The sequence below is a fragment of the Colias croceus genome, chromosome 4 (genome assembly GCF_905220415.1).
Source record: "Colias croceus chromosome 4, ilColCroc2.1".
Lineage (NCBI taxonomy): Eukaryota > Metazoa > Arthropoda > Insecta > Lepidoptera > Pieridae > Colias > Colias croceus.
In genome coordinates, this window is record NC_059540.1 from 285117 (window position 1) to 303087 (window position 17971).

The window sequence follows — 17971 nt, forward strand, 5'->3', positions numbered from 1 at the left end:
AATAATTTACGGACTTTCAATTTTATGATGATGTAACTTTAATATCTGATCCGGTGAGCAAAAAGTAATGTAAACACATAAGCATACTATGTATTTAAGAAAGTAATGTATGTGTATTGAAGTGCACATTGATAGGTCTAACCGGTAACTCAAATAATGACAATCGACATAAAAGCGCCATTGGAAAGTTATTTTTATAAAGTAAATGTTTTATTTCGGTGTCGTTTTTGTACAAGATTGTAATAATATTCGTAACATGTAGAATATTTGCATGAAAGTATTGCAATATCCGTAGGGTACTTTAACTTTATTTTCCATTTTAGCATTACTTGGAGATTATTTTTATTGATCTGTAGTGTTAAATTAACTTAGTTTCTTTCCAATTTATAATTATTTAAAGTACAAAACTTAAACTTAAATAATGATATGTATAGTGTACCTATACCCTGATAGCGTACATGGTTAAACCTCAATCTGCGAATCTCTATCAGAATCTCTATCTCAATAGCATATTTCCTGATAATGGTGGACTGACTGTTTCGTTATCAACAGCTATTAACGAAATAGCTGTTAATAACGAAACATTGTCTATTTTTATTTGAAAAGAGTTCCCTAAAAAAAATTAAGAACCCAAGCGTCAGGGAGTATCATACTAATCTATATGTCTACATACACAACCTATCCAACTGTAAAATAAATACAGTCACACTCGACATGTAACTGGTAAGTTGGTAACATAACACGAGCAAAAGTTCAGACGTTACCTTTCTACTGACCGACCGCTCTCCGACCGCCATCTTCCGCGGGCGCAATCGCTTGCGCAGAACATTCCAAATTTTACTGTTGCATTATTATAGAAATGAAATAATGTTTTAACGTCGTTCAAGGATTATGTGATCATGTTTTCAAATATATTGTAGACTAGCGGTCCGCCCCGGCTTCGCCCAGGGTACATATTTTGCAATGAAAAGTAGTAGTATGTTCTTTCTCAGGGTCTAAAGATTGTCTGTGCAAAATTTCATCAAAATCGGTCCAGTAGTTTATGAGCCTATTCATTACAATTAAACAAACAAACAAAGTTTTCCTCTTTATAATATTAGTGTAGATGTAAAGTTTACTTACCTGATAATAATTATTGATTATTGATGCAAGATTAGCTATAACCACAGTATTACAATATTTAGGAAATATTGTAATACTGTGCTATAACAGCTCTAATAATGAGTCTCTACTTATAAATATAAAAAAGTAGATATCAATTTCATACAAATTGGCAGCTAACATTACCCTCTTAGTTCTTCTAAAATTATTTTTGTATGCAAAACTCACTAGAAATCTATTTCTAGCTATTAATGATCGAAATTTACGCCGAATAAATTCAGAAGTTTCACGAAATATAAATATATTCAATCTGGAAGATCTTTTTTCATTAGTGAACCAAGACACTTAAATATTGCATTTAGCATTCGCAAAACAATATGGTAAATTGGTTTTAAAACAAAAATGACGAATGGCGAGTGAGGTCAGAGGTTGGTGCGCAAGCGCAGCATCGGTTGAGCAACGCCCTGGCAGACGCTGTCGTACGGCTAACAAAAATATATTTGTATTGCAATTTGTATACACTTTGTATCGACCGAATATTAAAGTAGTTATTGTGATTAAATTTAATACTTTTAAATTATTTGGAGACTTATAGAGCTAGGTACATTAAACAACACTAATTAAATTTCACAGCAACGGCGAAAATCTGTATTTTTATAAGTCATAACTGTTCCACTGCTTGTTAAAATACCTCCTCAAAGAAATCAAAAATAATTTCCTTATTTCTAAAATCTAGTCAAAACCACGATATCCAAACTTTATTAATTATATTTATATTACTAGCTTCCGCCCGCGACTCCGTCCGCGCGGATGTCGGTCTTCGCGAGGATGGTTTATTTCTCCATTTTGAGACCTCTGACAATAACATCTTATAAATATCTATTGGACCCAATTCCCAAATACGGTTAGGCCTATAATAATACACAACGTGTGTTCGCGGTTCTACGGAACAACGTCTATGGATAAAACTGAAAAATGAAGATAAATTTTTTTCTACGTATTTTTCCAGGATAAAAAGTATCCTATTTTACGCCCAGGATAATAAGGTATAATTATACCAAGTTTCATCGAAATCGAACCGCTAGTTTTCACGTGATGCCTTCACATACAGACAGACAGACAGACAGACAGACAGACAAAAATTTTTTTAATCACATATTTGGGTTTGGTATCGATCCAGTAACACCCCCCGGTATTTATTTTTTCAATATTTTCAATGTACAGAATTGACCCTTCTACAGATTTATTATATGTATAGATAAATATGCGAAAGTAACTCTGTCTGTCTGTTACTCAATCATGCCTAAACTACTGAACCAATTTGCATGAAATTTGGTATGGGGATTTTTTTTTTTTTTTTTTTTTTTAGGACAAGTTAACATACTCAATAGGTTATAACTTATAGGTATTCTATTGTTTCGACCTCAGTTATGTTGCGTTTAAAATATGTACGCAAGACTTAATTGTGATGTATTCATTGTGTGGATATATTTCATTATATTGATTAGAAAGTCAAAGCAGGCTCATCAATATGATATGCTATAATTATTCAAGACTAATACATAACTATGATTTTGAGGTATTGTACATTGGGGGAATTCTACGTGAAAACATATATGAATGCGTGACTTCTCTCTCTACGTGAATTCTCGTGTCACAATGTTAGTCTGCATACTCCTCCGAAACGGCTTGACCGATTCTCATGAAATTTTCTGTGCATATCGGGTAAGTCTGAGAATCGGCCAACATCTATTTTTCATATGTACTACGGGCAAAGCCGGGGCGGACCACTAGTATATATATAAATGAATCCCTGCTTCCCTTGGTCACGGCATCACGCGTGAAGGGCTGAACAGATTTCGATAATTCTTTATTGTGTTCGTTATTGTCAAGAAAAGGTTCTGATGAAAGAAAAACTTCAAATGAATATCAGCTAATGAATTGATATTCCAATTTTGGATTAAATGTATTTTTTACATAATGTTAACTATTATGTTTTACAAATAAATCAAAATAGCAATATTTACATTTACAGAATTGCTAGCGTAATTCTAAGAGGCGCATCAACTTTATGATATATTTTTAAATACTTTACATAAGCTTGAAATTTACCTGTTTCAAATCAGGACACCATACTTTTATATTATGTCATATGTGTATATATATCACATAAAAGTACACAGGTGTTATATTGTATATATTTTTGGTTGATTTAACACGAATTATGTATGTATGTGTTTATCCCCACGTTTCGTAGGTATACTGCAGCGAGCCTCATGACCACTCATGGGGAAACAGTCTCCTCGTGACAACGCTCGCTGAATAATGAATAATAAAATCGTTAACTAATATTGTTTACAGCAAGCTAGAAGTAATGTTATATCTCTCAGAAGAATCACTTTCGTTATCTTTCGAAATTATCTATAGAATTATATTTGTTTTTAAGGAAACCACAAACTATTCAACAAAAATTAGGTATCATTAATACAAAATTTTACTTCCCAATTCGTTCGTTCGTTCGTTTCAGCCGTGGGGAAGGATTTTCAGTACGACCGGTCACCGGCGGCCTGCATCCAGCGGCTCCCTGCCGCTCGGACCAGGTCGTCTGTCCATCTTCCCAATAATTATTAAGGCCCGATCGGTCCAATAATTATTAAGGCCCGATCGGTCCACGACACAATAGATTTTTTATTGTGTCCGTGATTCCGGGGGCTGAGTTATTAAATTTTAACTACTTTGCTTAATTATTCATCCTAATTATAGGCATGAGTCAAAAAAAAATATTTTTAAGATCACAGAAATAATAATAGTTTTACCACAGTTATACTTTCAACACATTTATTGCATTGCTCATTGATTTGGATTACTTTTCATCGATATTTCAATAAAGTATACTTACTGGGTTTGCTCGAGATGATTCTATTACTGTTTAAAGTCCTGTTCAAGGCTTAGATAAGACAAATTGGAATTATTTCCAAAAATGTATAAATAATAAACTTTTATTAATTAATTAGCAGTTCTGTAATGGAATTTCTAGTAAAATTTTTGTGCATTATTAACTTATGGTTTAAAAATAAAAGACACGTTCAGTCTAATTTGTTTTATTTGTAAAAAAACAATCATAATTGAATACATAATATGAATGAGCACGTGCGCTTGTTGCCCCGGAAAAGAAGTGGTCTTCCGGGGCAAGAAGGAGCACCAGCCGACTCGACTTAGCCATAGAGGTGAACCAAAATGTTTAAATTATCCAAAGAGTCGTGATTACTTACTATATTGTATGAAATTACTTTACCAGTAGCAATCGTCCAATAATAAATTAATAATTTAAAGTACATACGTTAATTATTATAGTCCTTTGGCAAATCAAAATCTCACAAACATTAATATTATAACATCGAAAACGATATAACTCAATGTATTATTATCAAAATTGTATTCATCACTGGTAAAGTAATTATTGAAGAGTAAACTGTACATAATATTATATTAAAATTACATAATTTATATTGAGCTTGAACATCACTTTATACGCGTAGAAATAGAACATTTATTTTGTGCAATAATTAGACACTTTGTGCGTTAAAACTACCACTGAATATCATAAGTTATAACTAACATTTGTACCAAATTTTGTCACATTCACAGGCAATCGGTCACGGGTCGGCTAAGGAGTGTTTAATCTAAAGGAACTAATCTAGTCGGAATGATTCGCTCGTTCCATCTTGTCAGCTAGCGAACATGGCAACTTGGCTCCGGCGGACACCCGCCGTCACTAATTGACTAGCTTGGTTAATCGATTCACGTTTCTCACTAAAATAAATAACTTACACACGAAGCTTTTGCAACGACGAACTACGCTTAGCTAAGATTATAAATAATTTGTCCAACTAATATATTAATAAATTCAACCAGCGACTGGCGGCTACTTAAATTATAAATACGCTAATTCACAATTGACGATACGATTAATCTGTAAATGAATAGTCTCTACAATACTTAGTTTCAATAACGAAACTTAATCGATACGAAATGCTGAAAGTTGAGGTTCCTTTAATTATATTTGCGCCTCTCATGGAGCAACACTCGAAGTATCTAAGGTCTGTTCTGTTGTCTCCTCGTCTGCGGGCGAAGACGTCTCCGCTTGTTCATCCAATGTCGTGTCGCCTGGTACAGCTTTGTCGTCATTGGACGATGGAGCCTTGTCTGCACTTGCGGATGTTTCGACGTCAGAACTTGGTTGATCATTGCTGTTTTCCATAACTACTTTCGTAGGATGTTTATTTATTGTTGGAACATAAGATTTGGTAATTATTTCGAAGTCTTTCTTGTCAATAGTCCCATTGTTATTTTGCGGGCTATTGTCAGACACGTTATCTATAATGGGTCTTTTAGTTGTCGGTTCTACTTTGTCATTCGGTGGTGGTGAGTCAGTTATGCTATCTGATTCTTCATCTTCGATCTCTACGTTCTTCTGTTTGTTAACTGAGGGCTGGCTTTTGCTTTTGAAGGGAACCTCTGTAATGGAATTTAAGTTCCAATTATTGTTTTTACTTTTGTAACCAGCGTTTACCGGAATCAATTCTTCAGAGTCCGAAATCGTGGTAGAGCTTGAACCGTGATGTGCGTCGGGTGAGTCAGTATGATCACTAATTAAAGCCACATCACCGACTAAATTAATTAAATCATTCAACACATTATTCTTCCTTGCCCGGGGTGGTTCAACTATAGCCGCACTTTTTTCGTTATCGGGAACTATTTTGATTAGTTCGACGGCATCCGTGGCACTCTCTTGGGAACCAAACGAGGTGAGAATAAATTCCGTTGTCTCCATGTTTTCAAGCGAGGTGTCGCTGCCGAGTTCCATTTTAGGTATCGAGTCTGACGATAAATCAACATTTAATGGATTAGCTGTAGAAGACGATAATTTGTCATCTGAGCTATTGTCGGTTACTTCGTGAGGATTTTGATCGCTTGTTTCAATTAGTAAAGAGCTAGGTTGATTTTCTGAACTAATATCAGTGGTTAATATTACTGACCCTTTTGATTCTAGCACATTTTCAGTTGTCTGTGGCGTTACCATATCTGCACGCGGTTCTTTATAACTATTTTGTCCATCCACTTCCTCTCCCAATATTGCCGCACCTTTATCCGATGATATTTGAGCCTCATCTGTGGGTTTTAAATCTTCAGCAGACTCTGTGGTAGGAACATCTGTTGTACTCTCCATATCATCCGTTGTCTCATCTGAGATAAAGGAGGGAATATTAAGAATTTGAGTAGGAAGAACTGATCTTAGATTTATCATAGAATTTTCTTTCGATGTAGAAGATTCCGTGCTAGATAAATCATTTTTAGTAGAAATACTAGCTGATGTCAATTCCTGTTCAGATACATTTTCCGTAGAAATAGGCATCCCATTTGTCACAAATAACGTCGTTGTTGGTGATTCTTTAATAATAGGTGCTTCAGTTAATATTTTGTCATTCAATGTCATGACGTCATGCATGGATACGTGTTCGTTGTCTAAGTTTTGTTCTTGTATAATTTCGTCATCGTGGTTACCGACTACAGTAAGATCGTCGGGTATCGGTGGAAATGCTGGATTATGATCGAATAGCGATGGATCCTCCTCTTCAATCATAGGAGCTTTTGTTGTCAGCGGACTAAGAGATATAGGTTGCGATGGGCCACCCATCAATATCAAATTTGGTACATTTGAAGGATATATTTCGCTGTTTAATGAGTCTTGTGTGGAAAAGCTTATTCTTGAAGGCGGTGAATCACTGCCTTTTTCGTTAGTATTATCTTCCAATGATGGTTTAGAAACTGAAGATTCGTTCAAAGGTGATTCCGTTTTGAGATCACCAGTTGTCTTTTCAGATGTTACTTCGCGTGGAATAAGTGGAGATTTCGATGATGAATATTCAGCGACGTCCATATTATGAGGTGAGGGTAAGATTTCCTTAATCTTAACATCAGTAACGACAGGTATTTCCGAAACGGGTGTAATTTCTTTGATCGTGATCTTTGGAACCGTGGGCTCGATTGGCAAGGAATCAGCACTGATGTTGACCTCCACAGCAGGTGTGCTAGATACAGATGGTGTCATGCCATGAACCGATGTAACTCCTGTAACGAGAAAATGTTCTAATGAATGATAATTTTTATTATCCATATAAGTAATATATTACATATTATGCATAAATTTGAAAATTGTTTGATATTTTTTAGTTTTATAGCATTCAAATGTTTTTTGCTTAAGACTCGCATTTGAATCCCGCCTCGTGATAATAGAGAAATAATTTATTTCTATTCTTTCAAAAATTTGTTAAGAAAACATTACATTGAAAATTTTTGTTTTGTTTAAGAAAATAATGTTCAAACTGTATAACCAACATTTACATCCAAATAAACATCTTTAAAAGCGCTTATAATTACAATTTGAGAAACAAAAGTTTTGTTCCTCTCGAGAACGAATTATCTTTTAATCCCAGACCAGATATTTACCTCTAAGCGGGCAGTTATCATACTCCGGGCAGCACCTGCCAGGCACGAGGCGCGGCTGGCAGTCGTCCCGCACGAAGCACGCGATGCGGCGACAGACCACCTCGCCGCCCTGGCAGTAACACACGCGGCAAGGGTCCTGCGGGTCTACTAGCTTCTCACCATTGCCATATACACGACCCTCTTGCTCACATTCTGAAATTAGGATGTCGGGGTTTAATTTTGCAAGCAGATGTTACATTGTTTCATGTATGGATTGCAATTTATGATAAAACATGATCAATAAATAGAGTTCTAATTAACTTCTACACCAATTAAAGGACAATAGAAAAACTGGTTGGTACTCATAATAGGGAAAGTAACTATGTCTTTTATGAAATTTGTATTTGTTATACGTATTATTTACTTTGTATTTTTAAAATAATTTTTCGAATTATGTTAATAACTGTAATTTACAGTAAATTATATTCAATGCAATTACTAACTGTAATTGATCAGTGCAGATAAATAAATAAAAGTATTACCACACTGATAAGTCGGACAACAGTGGTCCGGCCGGTGCACAGCTTTACACCCAGGCCGCGGCTCACAGCGCTGCTTCTCACACTGCACCTCCCCGCCGGAGCACGCGCAGCGCTCGCAAGCGCTGGCCCCGGGGAACTCGTCCCCGGACATGTAGACCACATCACCTAGTGCGCAACTGCCTGGAAGTCAGGGAATATTTTTGTCATTGATGTGAATAATAAATAATCTATACATATAATAAATCTGTAGAAGGGTCAATTCTGTACATTGAAAATATTGAAAAAATAAATAGCAGGGGGTGTTACTGGATCGATACCAAACCCAAATATGTGATTAAAAAAATTTTTGTCTGTCTGTCTGTCTGTCTGTCTGTCTGTCTGTCTGTCTGTATGTGAAGGCATCACGTGAAAACTAGCGGTTCGATTTCGATGAAACTTGGTATAATTATACCTTATTATCCTGGGCGTAAAATAGGATACTTTTTATCCTGGAAAAATACGTAGAAAAAAATTAAATCTTAATTTTTCAGTTTTATCCATAGACGTTGTTCCGTAGAACCGCGAACACACGTTGCGTATTATTATAGGCCTAGCCGTATTTGGGAATTGGGTCCAATAGATATTTATAAGATTTTATTGTCAGAGGTACCTACTCAAAATGGAGAAATAAACCATCCACGCGAAGACCGACATCCGCGCGGACGGAGTCGCGGGCGGAAGCTAGTAAATAATAAAGTTAGATCCTAGAGGAACGCCACGTTCACTATAAGTAAAATTAATTTAACAATAATTATAAATCTGTAAGTTTTATGAAATTTCTGTTTTCAAAGTAAGTTATTGATTTTACAAGTTATTTAACAAGCATTCTCACCTTCTTTTAATCCCAAATCCATGCTCGTCACATTCGGCAATGGGCCCAGAGGACCTGGAAATAAAGAAAATTGGTCTTACTTAATACATTTTGGGAAATTTTAAAACTATAGAAACATTGTGTTTTGATATGGTTTTGGTTTATAATTCTTCGGAGGAAATTACAAGAAATCTTTTCAAAAATATCTCACACACAAATTTTAATATCAAAAAGCGAAGAACATAAAATTCGTAAGTTACAATATTATCTGATACATACACAATCATGTTGTCATGTTATAGCCTAAAGCCAACGGTAAAACCATACAAACTTTTAAGCCCACTTGACTTTCCTCAAAGATTCATGGAAGAACCCTTAAGCACTGAACCGTGGAGCATATTATAATGATGTCAACTTCGAACCATCCTATACGCTTCCTTGATTATTTATTATTTGTGAATTACTTAACCAATACTGAAATATATGTATAAACAAACTCATGTTCTAACTTCTTGTATATATTACGTGATTATTGATATTATTAAACCTGTAATAAATGATGTAAGACAAATAACTATTAATCGAGTAATCACATAATAAAGTCTGACAAAGTACTTTTTTCAAAGCGCATTAATCAAATTCAGAAATATTATAACATACTTATTGCATATCGATTAATGTTCTAATGGAATCTTATTATTTAACTTGACACGTGTAAATTGTTATTTCACATATTATTTGTATTGTTATAATAGCAAAGCAATACTCATATATAGTTGATTTGAAAATAATTGCCATCTACAGATCGGTTGTCATCTATTTCTTGTCATCTATTACTTGTTTTCGCAAATTCTCGTGCATTCTAATTACTAAAATATCTACAGATCTGCTAGTACGATCTAAGCTAATTCTTGATCTACTGATCTGTCTAATTTCAAGGGAGAGCTAGGTCGCTGTGGTCGAAATTCTGCCGAATCCTAAGAAGCAATCGCCACATAAATGACTTTCCTTGTACACAGGACGACATTATACCATTATAACGTTCCCTCGTAATTATCAAGCAAACGTAATCACATGATTTCTGCTCTAAATCCGTCGACTGCGAGAGTGAGAGAGTGATTCAAGTCATTATTTTCCCGCACTTTCGTTCCAAAGCCAATTATTATATTTTTGCAATTAGAACTTATCTTAATCTTTCATTTTCACGTCAATTTATCTAGCTTTAACAATTATTTACAGTTCACTCTTCATTAAAATTATACGAATTATTTACACTATGAGAAATGCATGCAATTAATTTGTTTTTCACGAGTTATGTGTGAGTATGTGTTACCTATATCAATGTATCGATGATATTTAGCACGATTTCTAAAATATTCTTGAGATTCGATTGTAATAGTAATTTCCTAAAGTTACCCAGGAAGCCCAACATTGCAAAGGAAATATTTCCTGCATATCAATTGAAAAACTGTCAGCTTAAGCATTCGGTGTATGTGACAGATTGTTTTCATTGGAAACCGAATGATCGGAATAACTCAAGCATTGTAGCCATTCAGCCATTACCAGTTGAAGGGTTCGCTAACTTCCCTCGTCGGATTGTGGAAAAACATCGTTTTCCGAATTCATAAAACGCACGTTAGCATACGAGTTACGTAAAGCCAGGCACGAAGGCATGTACAAATGCTAACCCAATTGGATTCCTACTCGCGGGCACTGGAGCGTGAGCTGCGTCAATGCAAGCGCGTGACGTAACGGAGATTGCTTTTCGTGTTGTTCTTTGCAAATCAAGAAATGAAAATGCGTGTGTTGTTTTATATTTAGGTAGGACTAATTTGGTAGGATCAATGGAAATCTTGGAGAAGCGGTAGGTCGGACCAAGAAAAACAAGCTGGAAAATACTTCTTCCTCTTCTTTTTTTTATGGCAACGACATATTTGACTTGGAAATTCATTCACAGCAGTTTTTATAACATCTTCTTTATCGATAATATTGATTGGTAATTGCTAGTAAGAAAGAAACGACAATCCGGCCCTGTCGGATGTTGTGCAACTACGAAATCTTCCGCTCATATTGAATGCTGAACTTTTTGTACGTAACTTTTTTATTGTCTTGTTTCAACTTATTACATCGTTCAGAATCTATACTAAAATTTAAATACTTTTAGATATCTACGAACAAAGTAACTAATTAAGACGAGATATTACAGAAACATGGTAGGCCTTCCTGCAGTGGGAACTAACCACAAAATATAGGATCATGATATACTCAATTGTACATATTAAGGAAAAGGCGCAAAAGCAATAATTAAATTGACCACAATAACACGCAGTAATCGATCAGTGAGGTTTCCTGGAGTATAGCATGTCGGTGTCGGGTGTCTGCTGGTCGCGAGGCATTGAGCCGACCCCGCCCTTGCGTGAACCCTAACGTGTCTGATACAGATGTAAGGTCAAGGGAATGATATTGACACTGAGAGTTTGTATTATTGCAGAATCTGTTAAGTACATAATATTGAAATAATTTTCGACTGCATAGGAGGGAATTAATAAATGATGCGAAGAATTAGCGGCAAAATACTGAAGGAAAGCCTAATCCCATTTTCTGCTCAGCCAATTTCAGTCTTGAAAAGTATTAAAGACGATTGAAAGCAATATCCTTGGCTATAAGAATGAAAAAATACGTTATTTTCATTTTGAATACGCAAACCGACTCAGATCGCTCGCAATACACAAATATAGAACCTACGTCGTAATAAAGTGTAACATGCCTGATTAAGCTGGTTCTACACGAGCTATTTATGTCCGAAGTTAATCCGGCACAATTATCCGGCCTGCTGGGCTACGGACTCATTTCACGCTCGTGTGTACCGGCTTAACGCCTAATTACCTTATGAAGTATTTAGGGAACGTGCCGGGATGTTTTGGGCATGTTTCGCTTAATCACGGTGAAGGCATAAAGGTGATAACTGCTTGTTGGATAATGAAATAGGGTGAAGATTTGCGTTTATAACTGGCGTTCTTAAACACAATGGAGTTTCTTTAAGACGCGGCATTTTTATAACAACTCGCTATAAAATGTAAAAAATTATAAGATTCAAATATAGAATTACAATGAAAGCTGTCTTATAATCAAAGAAAATCTGCAATAGCTTATCAATTAGTAAAAAGGTACTGAAGGTACTACTAAAAGTGATGGTTGTGAAGTAACATATTTTTACCAAGCTACAAGTTATAGAAACTGAGCAATTTATTTAATAACTTAATTAGTCGGTTTTTCCTTTAATAAAAACTTAAGTGGATAATATGGTCACATGTTTTGACATCTAAAATTATTCTGCACCTAGCCTGCGATGTTTTAAAGTTGCTCAAAATATAGAGACTCACAAACTTAAAATGTGTAAATCTTCGTATCCCCATATAGAGAATGAAGCAACTGCAGTCACATCTTATCTGCTGGTCAATATACGTTACAGACTTCTTTTTTTGAAGTAACTAGATCAACATCAGCATCTTACATCTTCGGGAATCTTATCCAAGAACACATAGTTCTTCTTTAGTCTTAACTACTGTACCAAGGAAATAACCATTACAAATAACAGAACATGAATACTACAATGATGAAGATATTGTTCTTATAGCCGGATACAGTCATCTATAATAAAGATAGGTAAGCGATGGGGAAATCTCGCGTATGCCACCTCACGTCCGACTGTTCAGTGTTCACGGCGTGTCAACACTTTCGTTTCCGCTTATAATAATAATTCTATGGATTCTGGACCTTTCTAGAAACATTGAGTGAGAAAGTTCATCTGTTTGTTGGTTTATTGATTTGATAGACATATATTCGCTATCGTTGTTTGTTTAATCTCTTGATTTACCTGCCTATGATATGGTATAGTATGATGAAGTGATATTTTTGATGATATATGAGCATTGAACAACCAATAGAAATCGAATTTCGATATAAATAAATGACCTAAAAGGACCGATTCCTACAAACAAATTACACTGGCCATCGTCTTATTCATACAAAAAAATCAATATTGAACTCAAACATTTATTAATTCAATTACACTTCTTCTAGAAGCACTTTAAACATAGAAGAAGGCCTGCAATTTATTGAGGGCGTGGCTAGTTATTGCATAAAATTATTGTCAAAACTGCTTATTCATGGAATCCCCAATATTGGCACATATTGCTGAGTTATCGTAATATATTTATCTATGACACGTGCAAAAACAATTTGATGACAACTTAATTCATTATTAAAATATATGAGATAATAAATGTGTTTAGAGATACATATTATTAATTTATTAATGACTAGCTTCCGCCCGCGACTCCGTCCGCGCGGATGTCGGTCTTCGCGTGGATGGTTTATTTATCCATTTTGAGTACCTCTGACAATAACATCTTATAAATATCTATTGGACCCAATTCCCAAATACGGCTAGGCCTATAATAATACGCAACGTGTGTTCGCGGTTCTACGGAACAACGTCTATGGATAAAACTGAAAAATTAAGATTATTTTTTTTCTACGTATTTCTCCAGGATAAAAAGTATCCTATTTTACGCCCAGGATAATAAGGTATAATTATACCAAGTTTCATCGAAATCGAACCGCTAGTTTTCACGTGATACCTTCACATACAGACAGACAGACAGACAAAAATTTTTTTAATCACATATTTGGGTTTGGTATCGATCCAGTAACACCCCCTGCTATTTATTTTTTCAATATTTTCAATGTACAGAATTAACCCTTCTACAGATTTATTATAGGTATGTATAGATATTTTACTCGCCATAATATATGAATATCCAAAAATAAAACTTTAACATATATTTTATAAGCTTTAAATAAATATTCTCGTCTCTTGCATCGATTATTTTTTAAGGAAATCAAAATTAAGATGTACAAAATAAAAAATAATTTTTTCCCCTTTTTTTAGAACAAAATTGCTTTCATTCGCTATCTTGATATTATTAGGCAGTGCGTGACAATCCTACATACGTAACCGTGAACCATAAACTTGGTTTGTAATATTATTGTTTATTTGAAACAAGTTACAGTCGAACAATCATAATTATGTAATAAAGGTTTATCTTTCCATGAACTTTATAGTAGTTTTATGGTTTCGCGAAAGAAAACAACTGAAATGATTCATCAATGTTTACTCTGACGTAAGTTATTTGAACTATTCTGTATTGGAAATAGATTGTTCAATATAACATTATTTATATATAAAGCTGCGTTTACTCAATCTGAGCTTAGTCACAAAATACAGCACGATACTTAACTGATCCACATTAAGTTACATTATAATAATAAAAAAATAATTTTCTTAGCAATCTCTAACTTTGCTCATATAACTGAATTTTTAAAATATATAAGTATAAATATAATATAGGGTACACGAAAATTTAAAAACGGCAATTAATAATGTTGCCTGCACACAACACGCTACTAGGAAACAGCAGCGCCTAATTTATAACATTATTATTATAATATCTTTAGTATCTAATATTTCGCTATAAAAATCAGTAGGTATATCAATAAAGAATTAAAATAAGTTTCCTTATTTCTGATGTTAGTTTTAGTTAGAAGTCGTTAAGTACTTAAGATTTACACAAAAAAAAATTTCTAGTTTTAAAGAAAAAATTTAAATTCAGAACGACAGATTTTGAATTTGAGACCATGTTTGAAAATGTGTATTTATCTAAAAAGTTACACTTTGCTTAGTGACCCAGTGTACACCGAGCTTTATGACCGTCCGCGTCTACATGATTCAGCGCACAGACTCTTCTTCTTTACAAAGGTCACGTAAAGTGCTGGTTATAAGGCGTGTGCTTTGATTCCACATGATAATAGTGTTCAGGGTTCTAGCTAAAATTGATGTTAAATTATGTTACTTTCCGAATATTTTCTGATATTCTCGGATTAGTTAAAAGATTGTACAACACTTTGTTTGTAAACAAATATCTCGAAAACTAAATATTTCTTCATAAACTCACATTCAAATAAGAATATTAAAATCAATCGAACAATTTTATCGCGTTTCTAGCTACGCATTCTCACAAATTTAAGCTATTGTATAGTTTATCACTGTACATTTCTGCGTAAGTTCTCTCTGCTTCCTAAATTCTCATACAGAATAATCAATGAACACGTGGCAATGTGAAATTGTCTGTTTCCTTGTCATAATATCAAGGTGCAAGTTACAGAATGGTACGTGGCCGATCAATAGGCCTTCGCCCCGAATGTTTATCCAAATATCTACGCAAGGTTTCACAATATATTTATTTGGGTGAAAGATGACTCAGTTTTTATTTGAAAATTAGGTCATCTATTCATCATCATACATCTTTGTATTAGTATAAAAATATATCAATAAGTTAAAAAGATAAAAATCTTACTCCATCGCCTTAATAAAATATTAAATTATAATTCGCAATGCTCCAAAAAGTTCTAGAAAACATGAATGAGTTGTAAATCGGAATTCGCGGAACCTCATTCAATGATGCGTCACTTGGTTCAGTAAAGGGCAAACTTTTGTTTACAAGCGTTCTCGTGAAAGCCAATCAATCAGCACGATCACAAGTTTTTGGTAAATATTTATAGAAGAAATAAATTTGATTTTCCTAAAGTTTATTTTATTAGCTAAAAGGGCAAATAATTTACCAGACGTCATTCTTCAGAACTTTCTGAAACTTTTGGGTTAGAACTTGAGAATACTTTCGTATAAAATGTCTATGTATATTTTAACTTTGTACCAACTAAGGAAATATTTTTATTTACTTTTTATTTGTTTAACAAAACAAGTAAGTGCAATAATACAAGACATCTCTTATAATTTATATTTATTCAACTAAATGGCAAATCTATAATTATATGATGACAGAATATTACAGACATTAATTCTATGAACATACTTACATAATTAATATTGAATCGGCGATAAGCCTCAGCTGATTTAATCATTATGATGCGAGACATTATTCATTATTGACCCCTAACACTGCAATTTGCAAAACAAAATATCTATTATATTGTGGTTATTGTACCTTAGCCTTTTGAGTATAGGGAAGAGGATCATGTGTTTTAGATACCTACTGGAGGAATTTCTTTACAAGCATAGCCTAGATCCTCTTAGATCAGTCTTCTGTTCTGACACTTCGAAGAGTTACAATTTACTTTAAAAGATTTTTTTATTCTATTGCTACTGCTATGCTATTATGAAATAAATATTTTTCTGTGTGTTGATTGTATTACATTGAGTTTAGAGTATGGTTAATGCAAAAGTTATGATAATCCGATTTGTCGCCTCTAATATGTTTGAAATTCGTAAACTTAGTTCGTAAAATACTGAAATAAAAATAAGCATACCCCATTACATCACTCAAAAATATAATTTCAGATCAGGCATTAAGAGTAAATACGAATAGCTTACTCGCAATATGGCGCCAGACGGCTGTAAATATGTTTAATTATCACCAGTTCCTGGCTTCGTTGGAAATCTCTGATTTTCCCCGTCTTGTGTAACTACGCGTTTATTTCTATGAAAATATTCTGTTCACTTATCGGAGGAAATGTTCATGTTAACAATATGTGTGACAAATGATTTGTAAACAAAGCGTAATAATTGTGCTGGTGCAATTTACGTCAGAAAGTAAAATATACGTCATATTTAAATAATAAACAATAGTTAATAGCTATTATGAAGTGTTTATGTTCTTTCGTAAACGAAGGTTTAAAAATTTGGAAACAATTTAATCCTGTTTATAATAAGGCATAAAAAAGTGCTACATAGGTAATTAAGGAAAATGTTATATTCTAATCAAATATTAGAAATAACTTGTAGGTCCTTTAAAACAAATGCCTCAAGATTAAGATTCGAAAATCCTCCTAAATTCGATTTTGTAAAAACAGCATTACAAAATATGTTCTTATCTACAATACATCTAACGGTAGAAGCAATGAAAACTACAAAGTAAGTGGCACAGATAACGAAGGAGGGCGAACCTCACGTTTCCTGCATTACGCTCAGAGCCCTCCAGATCCTCGCATAAGAACATACTTATGTTTTTCAACGAATCTTGAAGAAAGAAGAAGGCATTATTATGTAATATGTATGAAATAAATACATAAAAATGCAAATATTAATATTATGTCAGTATTAAATCCGTTTAAAAGCCATAATTCAAATGTTTACATGGAACCTATTTTAAAACTATAATTTAATATTTTTAATTCTAGAATTTACTAATTCCTAAATCAATATTTTACTCCATATACAAACACAGTAAACCAATATCCAATTGATTACATTAGACCTACTTTAAATTTATAGATTTATACATGTGTTTAATACTTATGTCCGGTTTTGTTCTGTTAAAGAGTAGCCTGTCACTTCCTGATCTTAAATTATGCGTAAAAATTGGGTCAATCGGTTACACCGTTGCGTTGGACACACAAAAAATCCTTTCACACACTGCACATTTAGTGTTTTCAAAATGAAAGGTTTTTTGCATTAATAGCCACAGAGAATACCCTAATGCAATATTTTGAAAGGCAGAAAAAGGAATAAATAAATTTAAATTTTTATTGATCCAGATGAAAAACTTTAAGATGATAAAACTTAGCACTTCGTGTTCATTGTAAACAGGATTGCAGTCATCACTTTACGACTACAATATTAAAGAAGACGTATTAAGATACAAAATATACTGCAAACACCTGCATCGAATTGATGCAACGATGATGCATTCGAGTAACACTATGTAACGAAAGCGAGTGCAGGCTGGAGGCTGGCATATACATATTCGATCGCAGACATTCCTCCAGATAGCGAGATGTCATTATGTAGCGAACGGCGTGGGGTATGTAGCTGTTTGTGTTAATTCATGTTTGTTTTTGGTAGTTATGTTTGCAGATTCGAGTATGACGTTTTTAAATGTACATATTTATTTATGAGTGCAGGTTTCTT

The 17971-nt window shown here is 33.9% G+C and overlaps 1 protein-coding gene across 1 annotated transcript in view; it reads right to left on the reverse strand.

The window, feature by feature from the left end:
* Positions 1-4186: 4186 nt before the first annotated feature.
* LOC123691029 overlaps positions 4187-17971 on the reverse strand; it is a 48163-nt gene continuing 34378 nt past the window's right edge. The window contains exons 3-6 of the mRNA XM_045635205.1: positions 9004-9057; positions 8133-8312; positions 7612-7803; positions 4187-7233 (exon numbers count right to left, since the gene is read on the reverse strand). Of these exons, the coding sequence (XP_045491161.1) occupies positions 5174-7233; positions 7612-7803; positions 8133-8312; positions 9004-9057 (2486 nt within the window). The 3' untranslated portion in view covers positions 4187-5173. The remainder of the gene's footprint in view (positions 7234-7611; positions 7804-8132; positions 8313-9003; positions 9058-17971) is intronic.